Source organism: Ostrea edulis, chromosome 1, assembly GCF_947568905.1.
Source record: "Ostrea edulis chromosome 1, xbOstEdul1.1, whole genome shotgun sequence".
Classification (NCBI taxonomy): Eukaryota; Metazoa; Mollusca; class Bivalvia; order Ostreida; family Ostreidae; genus Ostrea; species Ostrea edulis.
This window is the reverse complement of record NC_079164.1, coordinates 110,485,769-110,500,920: the sequence shown is the minus strand read 5'-3', so window position 1 is coordinate 110,500,920 and position 15,152 is coordinate 110,485,769. Positions and strand designations below refer to the sequence as shown.

Here is a 15,152-nt window from a genome sequence, read left to right as displayed (position 1 = left end):
GTTTACAATAGCTAATGAATGATGTGAACCATAGGTGAGAAATCAATTCGTGTACATGTGAATGCATGTACATTGTTAAATTTAGCTTCTTTCATCAGATATTGATGTATGATATTTTAAGATTACAATGAAATGTTTTGAAATGTAGGTGGTAAATAATGTTTTTGGACTCTCGATCTACAAATATACTTAGTAGCATTGTCAAAATCACTTGCATACATGTGTAAGCTTTTGATTGGTTAATATTTGAATAACCAATAAATTACTTATGACTGAGAACAAGAGGCCCACGGGCCTTATTGATCACTTGACTATTAGTTAAAGGTATCCCTAATCCCAAGAGCTACAAAATCTAGAAGAAATCCCTGTTCTGAATATCTAAGCTAAATTCTAATACACATATAAAACATGACGTGTTCTTAAAACTTAAATGCCCTCAAAAGAGCCTATATTGATGAAATATTATACATGCTATAATATATGCAACATTAACGCGAAATGACTAATTTGGAACTGCCCTACAGTCAAAACCCTAAGGTTACAAACTTCATATTTTTTTCTACATCCTCTTCTGCTTTTTCTAAATATGCATTTAGTTTATTATTATTATTATTATATTAATTTATAAAGCGCAAAATTACCTATACAGTGATCCCCCGTTATAACACCAACATTTGTTCCTCGGCAATTTTGGCATTATAACGGGGGTGGCATTATATCGGGGGAGGGGGTATGTGTACAGCTGTCAAAAGATATCAAACAAATTTTATCTAGTACATAGTGCTTTGAATGCCTGGGTAGTCCCGGCGTCAAGTGGTCGTAAATGACTCGTAATGGTAGGGATATTGAATGATTTCCCGTTTTTGTTTTATGTCCAACACTCTTAGACTTCGGTGTATACGCCATTCTCAGCTTTCAAAAACATTACTGCATATTTGAACTCAGTTGATTATAATTTACATAACTTATTATCTGCTCCAAACGTTGATACCTTGAGGACTAATAACGGATAATTGCCTAAGCCTGCTCACTGAAATTGTCCTGCCGTTGATTGGCGATAATTAGCGGGGGTGATGATAATGGTAATTGACCAAATCGTACCTGTAAATAGGCTGGCGGATGGCAGGATGCGGGGGATGGCAATATAACGGGGTTTTACATAGCGAGGAAAACGGGACTTTGAACTTTTTTGGCGATATGCTGGGGTGGCATTATAACGGGGGGGGGGGGGGGGGGGGGCAATATAGCGGGGGATCACTGTAGTTTATATGCGCTGCACAATGTTTTTGCTAATAATCATTGATAATATACTAATAAAAGACCTGCAAGAGCTATAAAGAAAATGATAAAACAATAAAAAGAATTAAAATAAAACATGGTAGTAAAATGACGAAGTGGTTGACTTTGAGTTGACAAGATACAATTGTCATACAGGTATTCGTATGCTGGATCAAAATTAAGTTTGCAAGAGCTTGCACATGGAATCCTTGATATTACACTGAATTTTACATTCACAGGGCATACTCACGCTTGAACAAGAGTGTGTTTAGGTTCTTGCGGAATGCTCCATGTGCTTCAAGCTCTCGAAGTTCCAGTGGCAGTTTATTCCACAATCGTGCACCTAGTGTTTTTATGGCTCTTGTACTGTATTTGTTTGATGACTTCTTCACTACCAGTTTCCATTGGTCGGAGGATGATATCAAGGTCCTATGTGGCTGGTAAACAGGACATAGCTGTCTCATGTATGCTGGTGCTGAGAAAGAGTGTAGTGATTTATGTATGGTTGTCAGCACTTTAAATACAACACTTTGAGTTACTGGCAGCCAGTGTAGTTGTTGAAGTACCGACGAAATATGTTGTCTGTAGCATGTTCTTGTGAGACAACGTGCAGCGTTGTTCTGAGCCACTTGTAGTCGGTGCATGGGGCGATCGGTCATGCCAAGCAGGAGGACATTGTGATAGTCAACGTGGGATATTACTGTTGCATTGATGACCTTCGCACACGCTTCCTGGGTGAGATGGTGTTTCACCTTGGATATTCTCCTGATGTTGAAGTACATCTTCCTTACCACGGAGTTGACTTGTATTTCCATTAATAAGGTGGCGTCCAGGGCAGCACCGAGGTTTTTAACAGTAGACGTAGGTGTCAATATTGCCTCACCAATCTTCAGACGGATATTCTTCACAAGGCACTGGTTGTGGGCACTAGCAACCACCATAATCTCAGTTTTTCTATCATTTAGTTTAAGTTTGTTCACAGTCATCCAGGTTCGGACACTTGCTATGCATTCCTTTATAATGTTGAGTTGATAGGTCCGCTTAACAGTGTTTTTTTTTTTTTACACTCAAACGGCTGTAAAGTTGAGTGTCATCTGCGAACCCATGACGGTTTATGGCCTATTGGTTAATAACACTCCTGAGTGGGAGAAGGTACATCAGGAAGAGAAGGGGGCCGAGAACAAACCCTTGGGGCACTCCGGTGGACAGTGGTATATCTGAGGACACACTGATGTTGATCTTCACCGCTTGGATGCGGCCATTCAAGTAAGACTGAACCCAACGGAGTGCTGTGTCCGTCATTCCAGCCTCCACAGGTAGTCTCTTCAGCAAGAGGGTATTATCGATGGTATGAAATGCCGCACTTAGGTTAAGAAGGACCAAGAGCATAGCGTCACCTTCATCCAGTACTGCTTCTACGTCTGCTTTTATTCGTAGGATGGCTGTCTCAGTGCTGGTACCGGTCTTATAAGCTGACTCCAAATCATCATGTAGACCATTCCTGGTGAGATGGCTATTAAGCTGCTGTGTAACAACACGCTCGATGACGTTGCTGATGAATGTGATATTTGATACTGGTCTATAGTTACTAAAAGTTCTCATACCAAGTCCAGGCGTTTTCAGACGTGGTGTAATAAGTGCACGTTTCAGCTCATTTGGAAAGACCCCGGTTGAAAGTGATATATTCACCAGCTCAGTAATGGTCGGTAGCACTACAGAGAGAACAATGCTGTTTTACAAGAGCGCAGTGGGGATGACATTCAGTGAGCAGGTCTTATTAGCACAGCTCCTGATGATCTTGTCTACTTCTTCCTACGTCTAGATCTTGAAGGAACCAAGATGAGGCACTGGTCTGTCCAGGTCTGGAGAAGTTGTATTGTCATGGAGATCTGAGGCATCGATACCCTGTCTGATCTTTTCAACTTTCCTGTAGAAAAACTGCACAAAATCGTCGGCAAGGGTCTGGTCACTGATAGCCGGTGGTAAGGGAGTCCCTGCATTATAATTCACAAGATTGCTAATAACTCTAAAAGTCTCGATATTGTCCGTTGTGATGAGCTTTTCCTGATAATAGCTGGACTTGGAGGAGTTGATCATTAACTATAGTATTAACTGTATAAGCAGACTTCAAGAAGTTTTTCAAATGATAAAGACAATGATCGCTATAAGAAGTTTGGCTCCACCCTGGAACCAAAACCTTCTAAACACAAGGATCATGAAATTTACAATTTTGGTAGGACTACGTACTCCTTCTAAATATCCATTTACTTTCAATTTAGTAGCAATACAATAGCATGAACACGATTAAAGAAGATTTTCTATATATAACATACATGTATGGTCCAACCCACAGGCAATAGTTCGTACATTAAGACTGGTCCAGCACAATTTATTTATCAAGCAACAGTCGAGGACTCTGCTGGTGAACTGTTAGTCACAGAGGATCTATACAGTCTAGTAGCTAAGTACTTCGTTACGAGCTTGAATGTACGGATGTATATCTAATTGCTGGGATAAAATTTAGAAATTCATTTCAAAATTAAGGATTATCTCCCTCATGCATAGCTCTATCCTTGGTCGAATTTGGCTCCAGTTTTTGGCACTCTAGTTTTACTTTTAGCCCTCACAAGTTTATTGTTATTTTGAATTTCCAAAATTTCGGCTAGAGCATCATTGAAGAGACATTATTTGTCGAAATGCGCATCTGGTGCATCAAAATTGGTACCGTATAAGTTTTTCCTAACTTTATCAAGCTAATAGCTTTATAAAGCTATTTGAAATATAGCTTGATTAAGCTTGTTTAGATGAATTACATGTATATTGCAGTTGCATAATAAGTTTTGAATGTGTTGATTCTTTGAACTTATCATAATACTATTTTAATTAGAGTTCATACCAAAACAATGTATCTCTAAGATTTTTTTATGAAAAGCCAATTTATTTTATGTTGTTAAATGTTGACTACCTTTTCATGAAGCGTATACGTAGGTGAGTATGATGACTTTACACTGTGTAATACGATTACCAATTTATTATTCTGTTGACCCCTCTAGACTTTTATTCTATTCTGTTTATTAACTTAGTAACCCTAAACATTTGGCAATAGTGAATCAAAATTCTTCCTAAGAGATGTAGTTTATTTTGTTTTGTTTTGTTTTGTCTACAATGTGTTGTATGGACTCCAAGAATAAATTATGTTCACTCAGTGAAATTTTATTTTTATGCATTTAGATTCAATTTAATTCAGATCTTCATTGGCATTAAAGCACATGCAAGTGTTGTTAATCATGCACATGTAGTATGAAATATACACACATACATTGTGTTTAAGGTATAAATAGTCTCTTGATATATAAACAAATTTCTTTTGTAGATAAAATATTAAGAGGATTCAGTAAACAAGATATAGGATAATCATATGATATTTCTGAATACTTTTTTCTTATTATATCTTTGTATAAAGGACAATCAAGTGAAATGTTTTTCATCTTCAACACTGGTCTTACAATAGTAGAAAAATCTGATTTCTCTGTAGAAATGACATGATTACAATATCTACCTATTTCTATACATGTATATGACTAATGTGCACTTAATCTCAGTTTTGTGAGATAAGAGTGCAAGTTCCTGTGAATTTGAAGACACACATATGGTTGTATTTCTAGTTTTGTCTTCATAGTTACAAAATGATATAAAATGAACGATTTCCACATTGAGTGCTACTAACATTCTTAATTCTTCAATTTAAGGTTTTATTAACAAAGAAATCATGAAGCCTAGAACCAAATATTTTATATGTTGTGTCACAATTAATATTCAATGTTCATTTTAATGGCCTACATTTTTCACAATCCTTTGCGAGTTATTTCCCCATGATTACAGATGGCGTGTAGCATATTGCGGTCCTTAGTTGACAGTGTCATTTAGGAAATAAATGGAAAATATACAAATTTTGATTGCATTCAAAAGAGCCAGTTAAAGATTTTTTCTAAGAATTAAGTGTAATGACTTAAAAAATAGTTTAACTGAGCAATAATAGTTTAGTTACTGATAACATCTACTAGTATGTGTCTCTTGTGTGGTTTTCTTGCAAGCAGTGTATGATAATGATGAAAGAAAGTATGTAAATATTAACTGCTCTTTGACTTCTTTAGATCAGAATCAGGATGTCTTTAGTATATCAGCAATTCTTCATTATTAACTTTTATCACTATTTTCGACAACCAAAACACATGCAATGATAGATGCATAAAAACACATGTGCAAGCAATGCATACATGTACATTATCAATTTATAATTTCACACTGAACAAAACTGCTTGTTGCTAGATGTACACCAGGTGGCAATAAACAGAACATGGATTTTTAAAAAAAAACATTACTTGTAAAGAAATGTAGGGCAATATTATGAAATCACCCCCCCCCCTTTTTTTAAACGATGGAACGTGCGTGTGATTCAATCTTTTGAAAGTTAAATTTTATGTAACTCATTCAACTTACGGCTCTTCTTGCACTTCATTTACTCAAATGAGCACAAAAACAATTATCAGGCACGTAGTAACAATGGGTCTGTCCCCTTTTAATATTCCATGCAACGTAAGTGCAAAGTTCGCTCTAAAGATAAGCTGCAAGCCCCCCCCCCCCCCCTGTTAAAAAAAACAGCGTTGTGAATGGTATAACGGAAAAGTAAAATTTAACCAATGAATGGAACTGAACGATCAACCATTGAAACCTTCCTTCTCGAGCTTTGGATTTTTAAAAGATTTACTTGTCAAGAATTGTAGGGCAATATCATGAAGTCACGATGCAACGTGCCTGATTATATCACATGCTTTCATTGTGCTTTAATTGTAGGTGTATTTTGTTTTTAAATCAGATTACTACTGAAATTATCGGTATTAATTGCATTATAAGTTGGACAGAAATAACGTCAAATACGCTTTTAACACCCCCTCACCTCCCCAACTCTATAATTTGACGAAGTGCATATTAAAATTATTTTTTTCCATGAAATCGAAGAAATTAAACTTTGTTTGTGTCTTAGATAAAATGCAACCTGTTAAAACTCAGCATAATGGAGAATTCGGTAACTTAATCTTTACTATACACTATTTGTTAACACTATTTATGTGAAGGCTAGGACTGCAATCATAAGCGCGCCCCCAACTTCCGGTGTAAGGGGAGTAACTGCACAAATGTAGGTCATTGTTTTATAAAGCTTTGCCAACATTTTAGATTTTCAGTGTTCGACATTGTATCTTCCAAGAATGCATTTATTAAACCAAGTTTATCATTATCATTTGATTTCGTCAATCTGGAAAGTATTTAAATGCGAGCTAAATTATTTTAACATGTAAAGGGGATTTACCTAGTTCAATTTTTGTAGCCAAGTTAGATGCTTTAATGTGTACACCTAGAATGTTCTACAAGATGAAATTTTCAATCTTTTCAAAGGGTGTTTTTTTTCAAATTTGTTAAAATCAGAGATCTATATTTTTGATGTATTGTTAGAATTGGAACAATAATTTATTCATATACCCTGACGTGGTTCATACCGATTGTTAGGCCATTCTTGGCACACTGATTTTAACTACTGATACCTCCGTTTACCTGATCAAGATATAGGGCTCACGGCGGATGTGACCGTTCGACAAGGGATGCTTACTCCTCCTAGACACATGATCCCACCTCTGGTGTGTCCAGGGATCCGTGTTTGCCCAACAATCTATTTTGTATTGCTTATAGGAGTTGTGAGATTGGTCACTGTTCGTTATCTTCGCCTTTCTTTTATCCACAATTGAGTGAAAGATCTGGATTTCTAGGCGAATCGTCCCATTATCAATCCGTCCCTTAGTCGATTCGTCCCATTACAGATCCGTCTCTAGACTATTCGTCCTCTAGTTAATACGTCCCAAGGTTGATCCCGCCCTCAGAAAAAAATGATTACCAAGTTTTTTAACGATTTTGCAATTGTTATTTACATTTAAATGACAGACCATTTTGAAGATCAGATTATATATCCTTAGTTTCGGTAGCTTAAAAATATTCCTAAGCTTTGAGCAATGCCTTTTTTAAAGAAAAAACTTTAAATTGTTAGGTTAATGATCAAAGATCGTAAAACAAAGCATACCTCTAAAAGTGTTTTTTTTTTTCACAACTATTAATGGACAATTTTTTACATTGATTGAAGTACAAACTTAAATAACAATGTTTTTTTTTTACAATAATTAATGAGCATGCTTTTTCATAAACATTCGCATTGATTATCGCACTTCAAACAAAAATAATAATTTCTAACTTCAGATACCTAAAATTGTTTTATAATATCTCTGCCAAATCATGTTAAACTATGCATGCAAAATCATCCCTTTTTTCTTAATTAATCAATCATTTATTATATCTTTAATAAAAAAAGATTCGGGGGCCGAATCGACTAAGTAAAATGGACCGGATCGACAACGAGACGGACCATCTAGGGACAGATCGAGTAGGGACGGGTCAGCCATGATATGGAACGACCTGACACCAAAAATCTGGGCAAAGGGAAGTTTATATTTCAGGGCAGAGTAAGGTTTTCTAGCTTTAGCAGCAAACTCATCACAAGAAACTACAGTACCATTTGATTATAAAAAATATGCCAAGATATTTGTCCTTATCTATGATATAGATCTAAAATAGTATTGTCATAATAAAATCCACGACAATTCGTAATCTTTTTTGTTAAACAGACCACAATGTTTTTTAATTATTATTTTTTTTTTTTTGGTAAGTTTACATGCAGCTTTCCATTCTATACAACTAATTTGTAGAAATTAATCATCAATCTGTTACAAGATTTGAAATATTTATATCAAGATATACTTAAAGTTGAAGTCGGGTCCATATGGAAGAGCTCTAAACTAAAGAGCTATTTACCGACTAGATTCTTCTTCTTCTTCTTTTTCTTCTTCGTCTTTGTCTTCTTCTTCCTGTATGGTACTTCACCACTTGAAGAGTTCCAAATCCTAATCCCATCTAGAAAAAACGATTTCTGGTAAACTGTAGTCCTGGCGTAGGGCACAAGGAAGGTGATGTTTTCCCTTTTGGAGAAATGGTTCCTATCAGGAATGTAGAAGAAATGTCAATCAGCTGATACACAATCCTGTACATTATAATACTCCTGGCCTGGGCTCTGCGCTCCTGTAGTAAGGGCCAGTTGAGTTGCTGGATCATATTGGAGACACTACTTGCTGTCCTAAAACCATCCATTACCATTCTAGCAGCTTCCTCTGTACCATCGCAATGTTGTTGATATTTTCTACCATATGCGGGTCCTAGATAACACTTGAATATTCCAGCAAGGGACAGACTAATGTCTTATAGCATAGAGCTTTGGTCTCACGTGGGCATTGATGGATGTTACAACGCAGAAAAGCTGATGCTGAGTTTATTTTCCTGATTATCTGGTTGATGTGCTGAGTCCATTTCAAACTTTTGTGGATATTAACCACAAGGTACTAGGCAGAATCAACCACTTCATGGGTATGTCCATGGATGTTGTAAAGGTATTCTACACACTTCCTTTTCTTGGTGACATGCAGTACTTGACATTTCGTGGGTAAAACTTCATCAACCAATTACCTTCCCATTCCTGTAGAACTCCTAGGTCTTCTTGAAGCTTGATGGCGTCCTCCTCCTTTCTGATATACCAGTAGGGGACACAGTCATCTGCAAATAACATTACTGTAGATGCCTATGAGACACAATCTGGTAGGGCGTTAATAAACAACAGGAACAGCAATGGTCTACGCACACTACCCTGGGATACACCTGATTGTTCTGGGGCTGTAGATGATGTACAGTACCCGCAACGTTATTCTTGACATTCCTATCGTGCTCTATCGTGCGTGTATCCTATCGTATCGTGCGTGTATCCTATCGTATCGTGCGTGTATCCTATCCTATCGTGTATCAGGTTTTCCGTTTTCTATCGTGTTTTGCGTTTATCAGGTCTATCGTGTATCGTGTTTTGCGTGTATCAGGTTTTCCGTTTATCGTGAAAATCGTTTATCGTGTAGCTTCGGAAACTATCGGGATCGTATATAAAATCTAATGAAAAAGTACGATACTTTCCGAAACCTTTATTCGTTTTGTTAAAGAAGCTATTTTTAGGAATCGAGGAAAGACGGTATATTTGAAGGAGAACATAAAGTTGTCGATTTTAAGGCAGAAGAAGAGCTATTTGTCTGTCCAGAGAGAGGGTGAAAATTTATCACAATTTAATTCTAAGTAGTCTGGAAAGTAGGACAGTAAACCGAGCACAGTAAATCTGAAAGCTCCTTCTGAAGTTCATAAACATTTGTTTGTCTAGAAACAGTTATTTGTAATTAACACTAACAGAAAAATAGGGAGTTCCGATTTGAAAGGAAAAATCAGTAAATTACATTGTTTATCACATACATGTATATTTTAATAATGGTTCTTTTTCTTCCGATTTTTTTTTCACGTGTATGCTACTTACACAGCAACTGCTGAACTTGTGCGCGTCCTTATATCTGATTTTGTATATCACTCGTGTTTTGACAGCTAACATTCTCAGGGACATTGTATTTCACACATTTAGAAGATTAAGTTTTAAAAGGGTGCAAGGGTGTTGCATCCCCCAAAATTCTGCTCAACTGGGCACGATTCCGCTGTCATCGTTGTTTTTTTTTTATATATACCTTGTACATGTACACATGTACCAATACTCGTAAGTATAGATACTGGAAATTTATGTTGGTTTTGATGATTATTTGAATTTTTTTTTTACACACTAAGCGTTTCAAAATTGCGAATTTAAAACAAGCCGAGTTTTGTTTATGTTTTTTAAACAGTATATTTATGTTTTGTTAACAAAATATCAATTCAAATAAATATGTTCCAATTACTTATGACTATCAATTATCAATCATAGTGTAAAAATATCTAACAGGTGTAGTGCGGTTGATTTTTTTTAAAGCGGTCGTTATGAAAATAACTTGAGATGTTGAATGAGCCGTGAACTTAGAGCTTGATCCAAAATAACCCCTCCTCGCTACACGCACAATATTACTTGGTTTTATTTCATACTCAAGGTAATATACATTAGCATAAGAGAGCTACTGAAGCATGATATCACTACATTATATTACATTTAGTTAATTCCCTGTATAATCTATATATTAAACATTAGGTGACAATATAAGTTTTAGAATCATTGGCTGATAAAATTCATATAGATATCAAATAATGAATTCAATGTCGTATATATATATATATATATATATATATATATATATATATATTAATTTTAGCTGTGATGGCATTAAAAAAACAAAAAAAAAAACGTATGACCGTGGATTAAAGAAATTATATGGTACAAAACCGATCAATGTTTTAAACAAATGTTACCGCGACGGGGACAGGATAGTCATCCCGCGATGAGAACGCGGTTTTCCTGAGTTAACCTATAGATTACCGCGTTAGATTTTTTCCCATTGCGAGAACGCGGGAAACAAGAAATCCGCTTTGTCCGTAATGTAGGTATATAATGAACATTGAAATCCTTCAATATTATTATCAACATAATGTAAACATAATGTAATTATGTTGTAGGTATCAAAATTTCGTTCCGTCTAAACCGTTTCTAAATTTACAACATTTCTATCAGGTTTTCCGTTTATCGTGAAGATCGTTTATCGTGTTTTGCGTTTATCAGGTCTATCGTGGAGATCGTTTATCAGGTTTTGCGTTTATCAGGTTTATCGTGTATCCTATCGTATCGTGCGTGTATCCTATCCTATCGTGCGTGTATCCTATCCTATCGTGCGTGTATCGTGTTCTATCGTTTATCATGTCAAGAATAACGTTGCGGGTACTGTAACACCCTCCAGTAACACTTGTTGGGTCCGGCTTACAAGGAAGTTGTTGATCCATTGCAGATGACTGTGTCTAATCCCATAGTGGTCTAAATTATATAAAAGAATCTTGTGAGAAACTTTGTCGAAGGCCTTTGAAAAGTCTATTGCAGTTTTCAATCTTATCTTTGAACTTTGCTGCCCTAAAGTAAAAAAAAAACCCAGAATATAATGATTTGCGTAATACCTACTGTTTACGTCCAATAGAATAATTTAACCAGCTAAGTCCTATATATCACCAGTCACTTCATATTTCCCGATTCAACTGATCGATGTGTAAAGGTTTTAGGTATACCTACATGTATACTCCTAAATGAAGCCCTAAACTGAGTAGATCTACCATTTTAGGTATAGGGTGTATTTATGGGTTCTAACGTCAATATCATGGATACCCACACCTGTCATGCTTTGTGTACGTCGCCAATTAATTGGTCGATAATTGGGAACCCGTTCATTCTACCTCTATGCCATTGGGTCCTGATCTGGGATGTGTTTTGACAGCACACAATGCCAACTAATAGGTATGTTCTCCCCCAATGTTTTTAGAGTTTTCAATAAAGGCTACAGGTTATCTGAGAGGGATACACCTTTAGTTTAGAGTGGTAAACACCTGTAATCGCTTCTTCTTTATCGACATTCAAATAATGCGCCCTTTACATGTACCATTGGCGAGGTAAGGGGAATGTGGCACAAAATACGTACGCAACTTAGCAGTCAACGAACTAAAATCAAGCGTGATAACACGTTAAACCAACACAAACAATTAAAAACGTCTTTATAGCTATATACCAAATCTGATATAGTTGCCAATGTACCAAAATACATGAAGGAATAATTCTAAATGATATATGAGAAATGTACGACATTGCGTTATGAAACTGGACCAATTAATGCATTTAACAAAGACCCCCCCCCCCCCCCCCCCAAAAAAAAAAAAAACAAACAAGGAATGTGAATGACAAAAATATTGAAAATATATAAGAACATGATTTTTATGAATAATGATAATAAAACTAGTAGTTCCACTAGTGCTAGTAGCAAGATAAGAATACAGTTATACTTACTCGTATGATTAAGAGACAGCTATAGTTTTTTTCTTCTATACTGGTAGCAAAAGTTACGAGTTGAAAAAGTCAACGATCACATTTAGTTGCAACAGAGGAAGCGACGAATTTTGAAAACAAAGCCCTCTATTACAAAACCAAAACAATTGCAGAAAAGTATTGTCTTGTCTTTATTTGTATGCATATTACACGTACCTTCCAGTTAGATGTTATTTTGGAAGTACATGTTATTTGCATGTATGTTGATATTTTTCGGTGTTGTTATCAACACAATTCATTTTGTATAACACAACTACATATATTCAAATTTCGTTTTCGCAGTTGTGTTAGGTAGGGCCATAGAAATATGTCAGGGAAAAAACATAAATAAACAGGTCAATATTTGACAAATTTTGTAAACACAATCCTTTTATACAAAAACAATATGCATATAGCATTAAGCGCATATGGACCTTCCATACATTTTTCATTAGACCGACAGTCTCTACATCAGCTGTGTATCATGTGATCAAATATCAAGATAAAATCGTACCGTGTATGTATAAATCGGTCCATTGGCACGATATCCAGATATCAATGCAAGTTGAAGTTAATATAACTTCAAAACATACAAATTTCTTAATTTGAAAAGTGTTGGGAGCAAGTTTATCGTGACTTGTAACATGTCTAATGTTTGCATTGAATATGCAAGATGCAGCGATTTTTGCATATAAATCAAACAGCTTTCACTCAAAAACCTCGGGGTGTCGTACCGATGATGAAATTTGTATGTACGGAAACCCTGTTTATGCAAATGAGTCCATTGTGAAAGTAACTATACGTGCAGATTAGGGGTGATATCAAGATCACAATATAATGTGGATATTACTTTAGTTTGTATGTTATATAAAGAAGAAATTGAAACTATTTCAATATCAAAGAGAATTAATAAAACCCATTTGGCAGAAACTTTTACACGATTGAGGTTTATCCTTTGACATCGGTGGTAAATAACGAAAAAATATTTTGACATTTTCAACCTAAAAAGTACTGTAGATATGTACGTCATGACCTTTGTCATGACGTATTTTTCATTGTGACGTCATGTAATGTGCCCGTACGGTAACGTACATTTATGTACAGCACTGGTAATTATGGGGACAGCCTAAACTCAGCCGCGTTGTATAAATTGCTTCGAAATATGTATAAAATGTCTATAAAGTTTTCCATTTATCGTGAAGATCATTAATCGTGTTCTGCGTTTATCAGGTTTTCCGTTTATCGTGAAGATCGTGTATCGTGTTTTGTGTTTATCAGGTATATCATGTATCCTATCGTATCATGCGTGTATATTATCATATCGTGCGTATATAATATCGTATCGTGCTGGTATCGTGTTCTATCGTTTATCATGTCAAGAAAAACGTTACGGGTACTGTACAATAGTACATCCGTCGCCCTAATGATAGTCCAATCTTGTCCCAAATCCTCGCCAGGGCAACGATGTGGGGTATTGTATTGTTTATTGACCAAGAACCATACAGTTCATTGGTATAAAGTATATACAATAACAAATTATACAATGAAATAGTAACAGAACATAATATATCATACTGATGGACATGGACAGGACGGATACTGAGAATAATCTTATAATGACTGAGATTTAATAGATGAACATTTATATAGGTATTTACCAAGTTTAGATAATTCTGTAATATTTCCAGGTGATAATAGTTGGACAGGCTTGAAAGTAGAAGGGTGTTTATAATAATATTTCTTTAAATACTGTTTTCTAGAACATGATTTACATTTTATGAAATGTCATTGCAAATCGTCGCCGTCGACGATTTGGGATGGGGCGAGGATTTGGGTAACATTAATTAGTTCAAACGCAATCGTTTAAGATTATTTTTTAACTAAAGTTATTTTCGCATTTCGTTATAAATGTGTCAATTGTTGCCTTATACTATTTACATGTTGTTGTAAGATTGCGATAACGTTCTCCCGATTTACATTGGTTTTGTATTCTTTTTGCCAAATGGAACTTCTCTCTAACTGTTCCACAATTTCCATTGAATCATGGCCTATCATGCTAAGAAATACCCACATGTATAAATTCGTGGATGACCTAAACATGGTAAGGGCTGTGATTACTAAATATTGCAAGTATCTTTTGCTGCTTTGGTAATTGATGATATTGTTACTTATCAACAAACTATTATTCCAGGTGCATTTCTGTGTCTTGAATTCAATCCAGATGGAGACACAGTTAAAGGGGCAACAGTGAGTCTTGTGTGCACTATTGCACCATCAGACTTCACTTCTCCCATTTCCCTTACCAAAGATGGCAGTTTGAAGACATCGTGTGACAATACAAATATATGCAATCCATCAAACAGTGATGCTGGTAGATATGTATATTCATCAAACTCCTCAGCAGTAACAGTGACAATCACTTCTTTAAGCCATACAAGTGACACTGGAACTTGGACGTGCTCAATAGCATCATCATCACCCAAAGATTATTCTCTTGTTGTTCAAAGTAAGTATTGATGGCAACTTCGATACATATTTGATTACATTTTATTTGTAACAATATGAACTAAAATACCCCATTAACAGTTATTGTTCAAATAGTATCAATCCATGATGTATTGCAGCTCTCTCTTTATATGGACTGTAATATATTTGGTGATTTCGGCTTATTTGGCACAGTCTATCCAAATAATCTTAGATAGTGGTTTTTGTTTTGATTTGACAATGGAAGGGGATAATAATTCAGCAAATACTCATCACAAATTCATTAAAAGAAATATATTGCCGTTGGCTGATATTGTTAATCTGTGTAAGTCACATACAACAAGGTACGGTTCTATGGGTAGTATTAAAGGTTAACAATATGTGTAATTTT

The 15,152-nt window shown here is 35.5% G+C and overlaps 2 protein-coding genes across 6 annotated transcripts in view; one reads left to right on the top strand and one right to left on the bottom strand.

Annotated features, from left to right (window-relative positions):
- Positions 1-15,152, bottom strand: part of LOC130048670 (peroxidasin-like) — a 416,263-nt gene that overhangs the window by 223,898 nt on the left and 177,213 nt on the right. The window lies entirely within an intron of this gene.
- LOC125678922 (uncharacterized) overlaps positions 1-15,152 on the top strand; it is a 122,857-nt gene that overhangs the window by 51,208 nt on the left and 56,497 nt on the right. For all 5 annotated transcript variants that reach the window (XR_008799791.1, XR_008799790.1, XM_056153290.1 and 2 more), the window contains exon 3: positions 14,469-14,783. Coding sequence is in view for 3 of the 5 variants with exons in the window: in XM_056153290.1 (XP_056009265.1) it covers positions 14,469-14,783 (315 nt within the window). In the remaining 2 variants the exon portion in view is untranslated. The remainder of the gene's footprint in view (positions 1-14,468; positions 14,784-15,152) is intronic.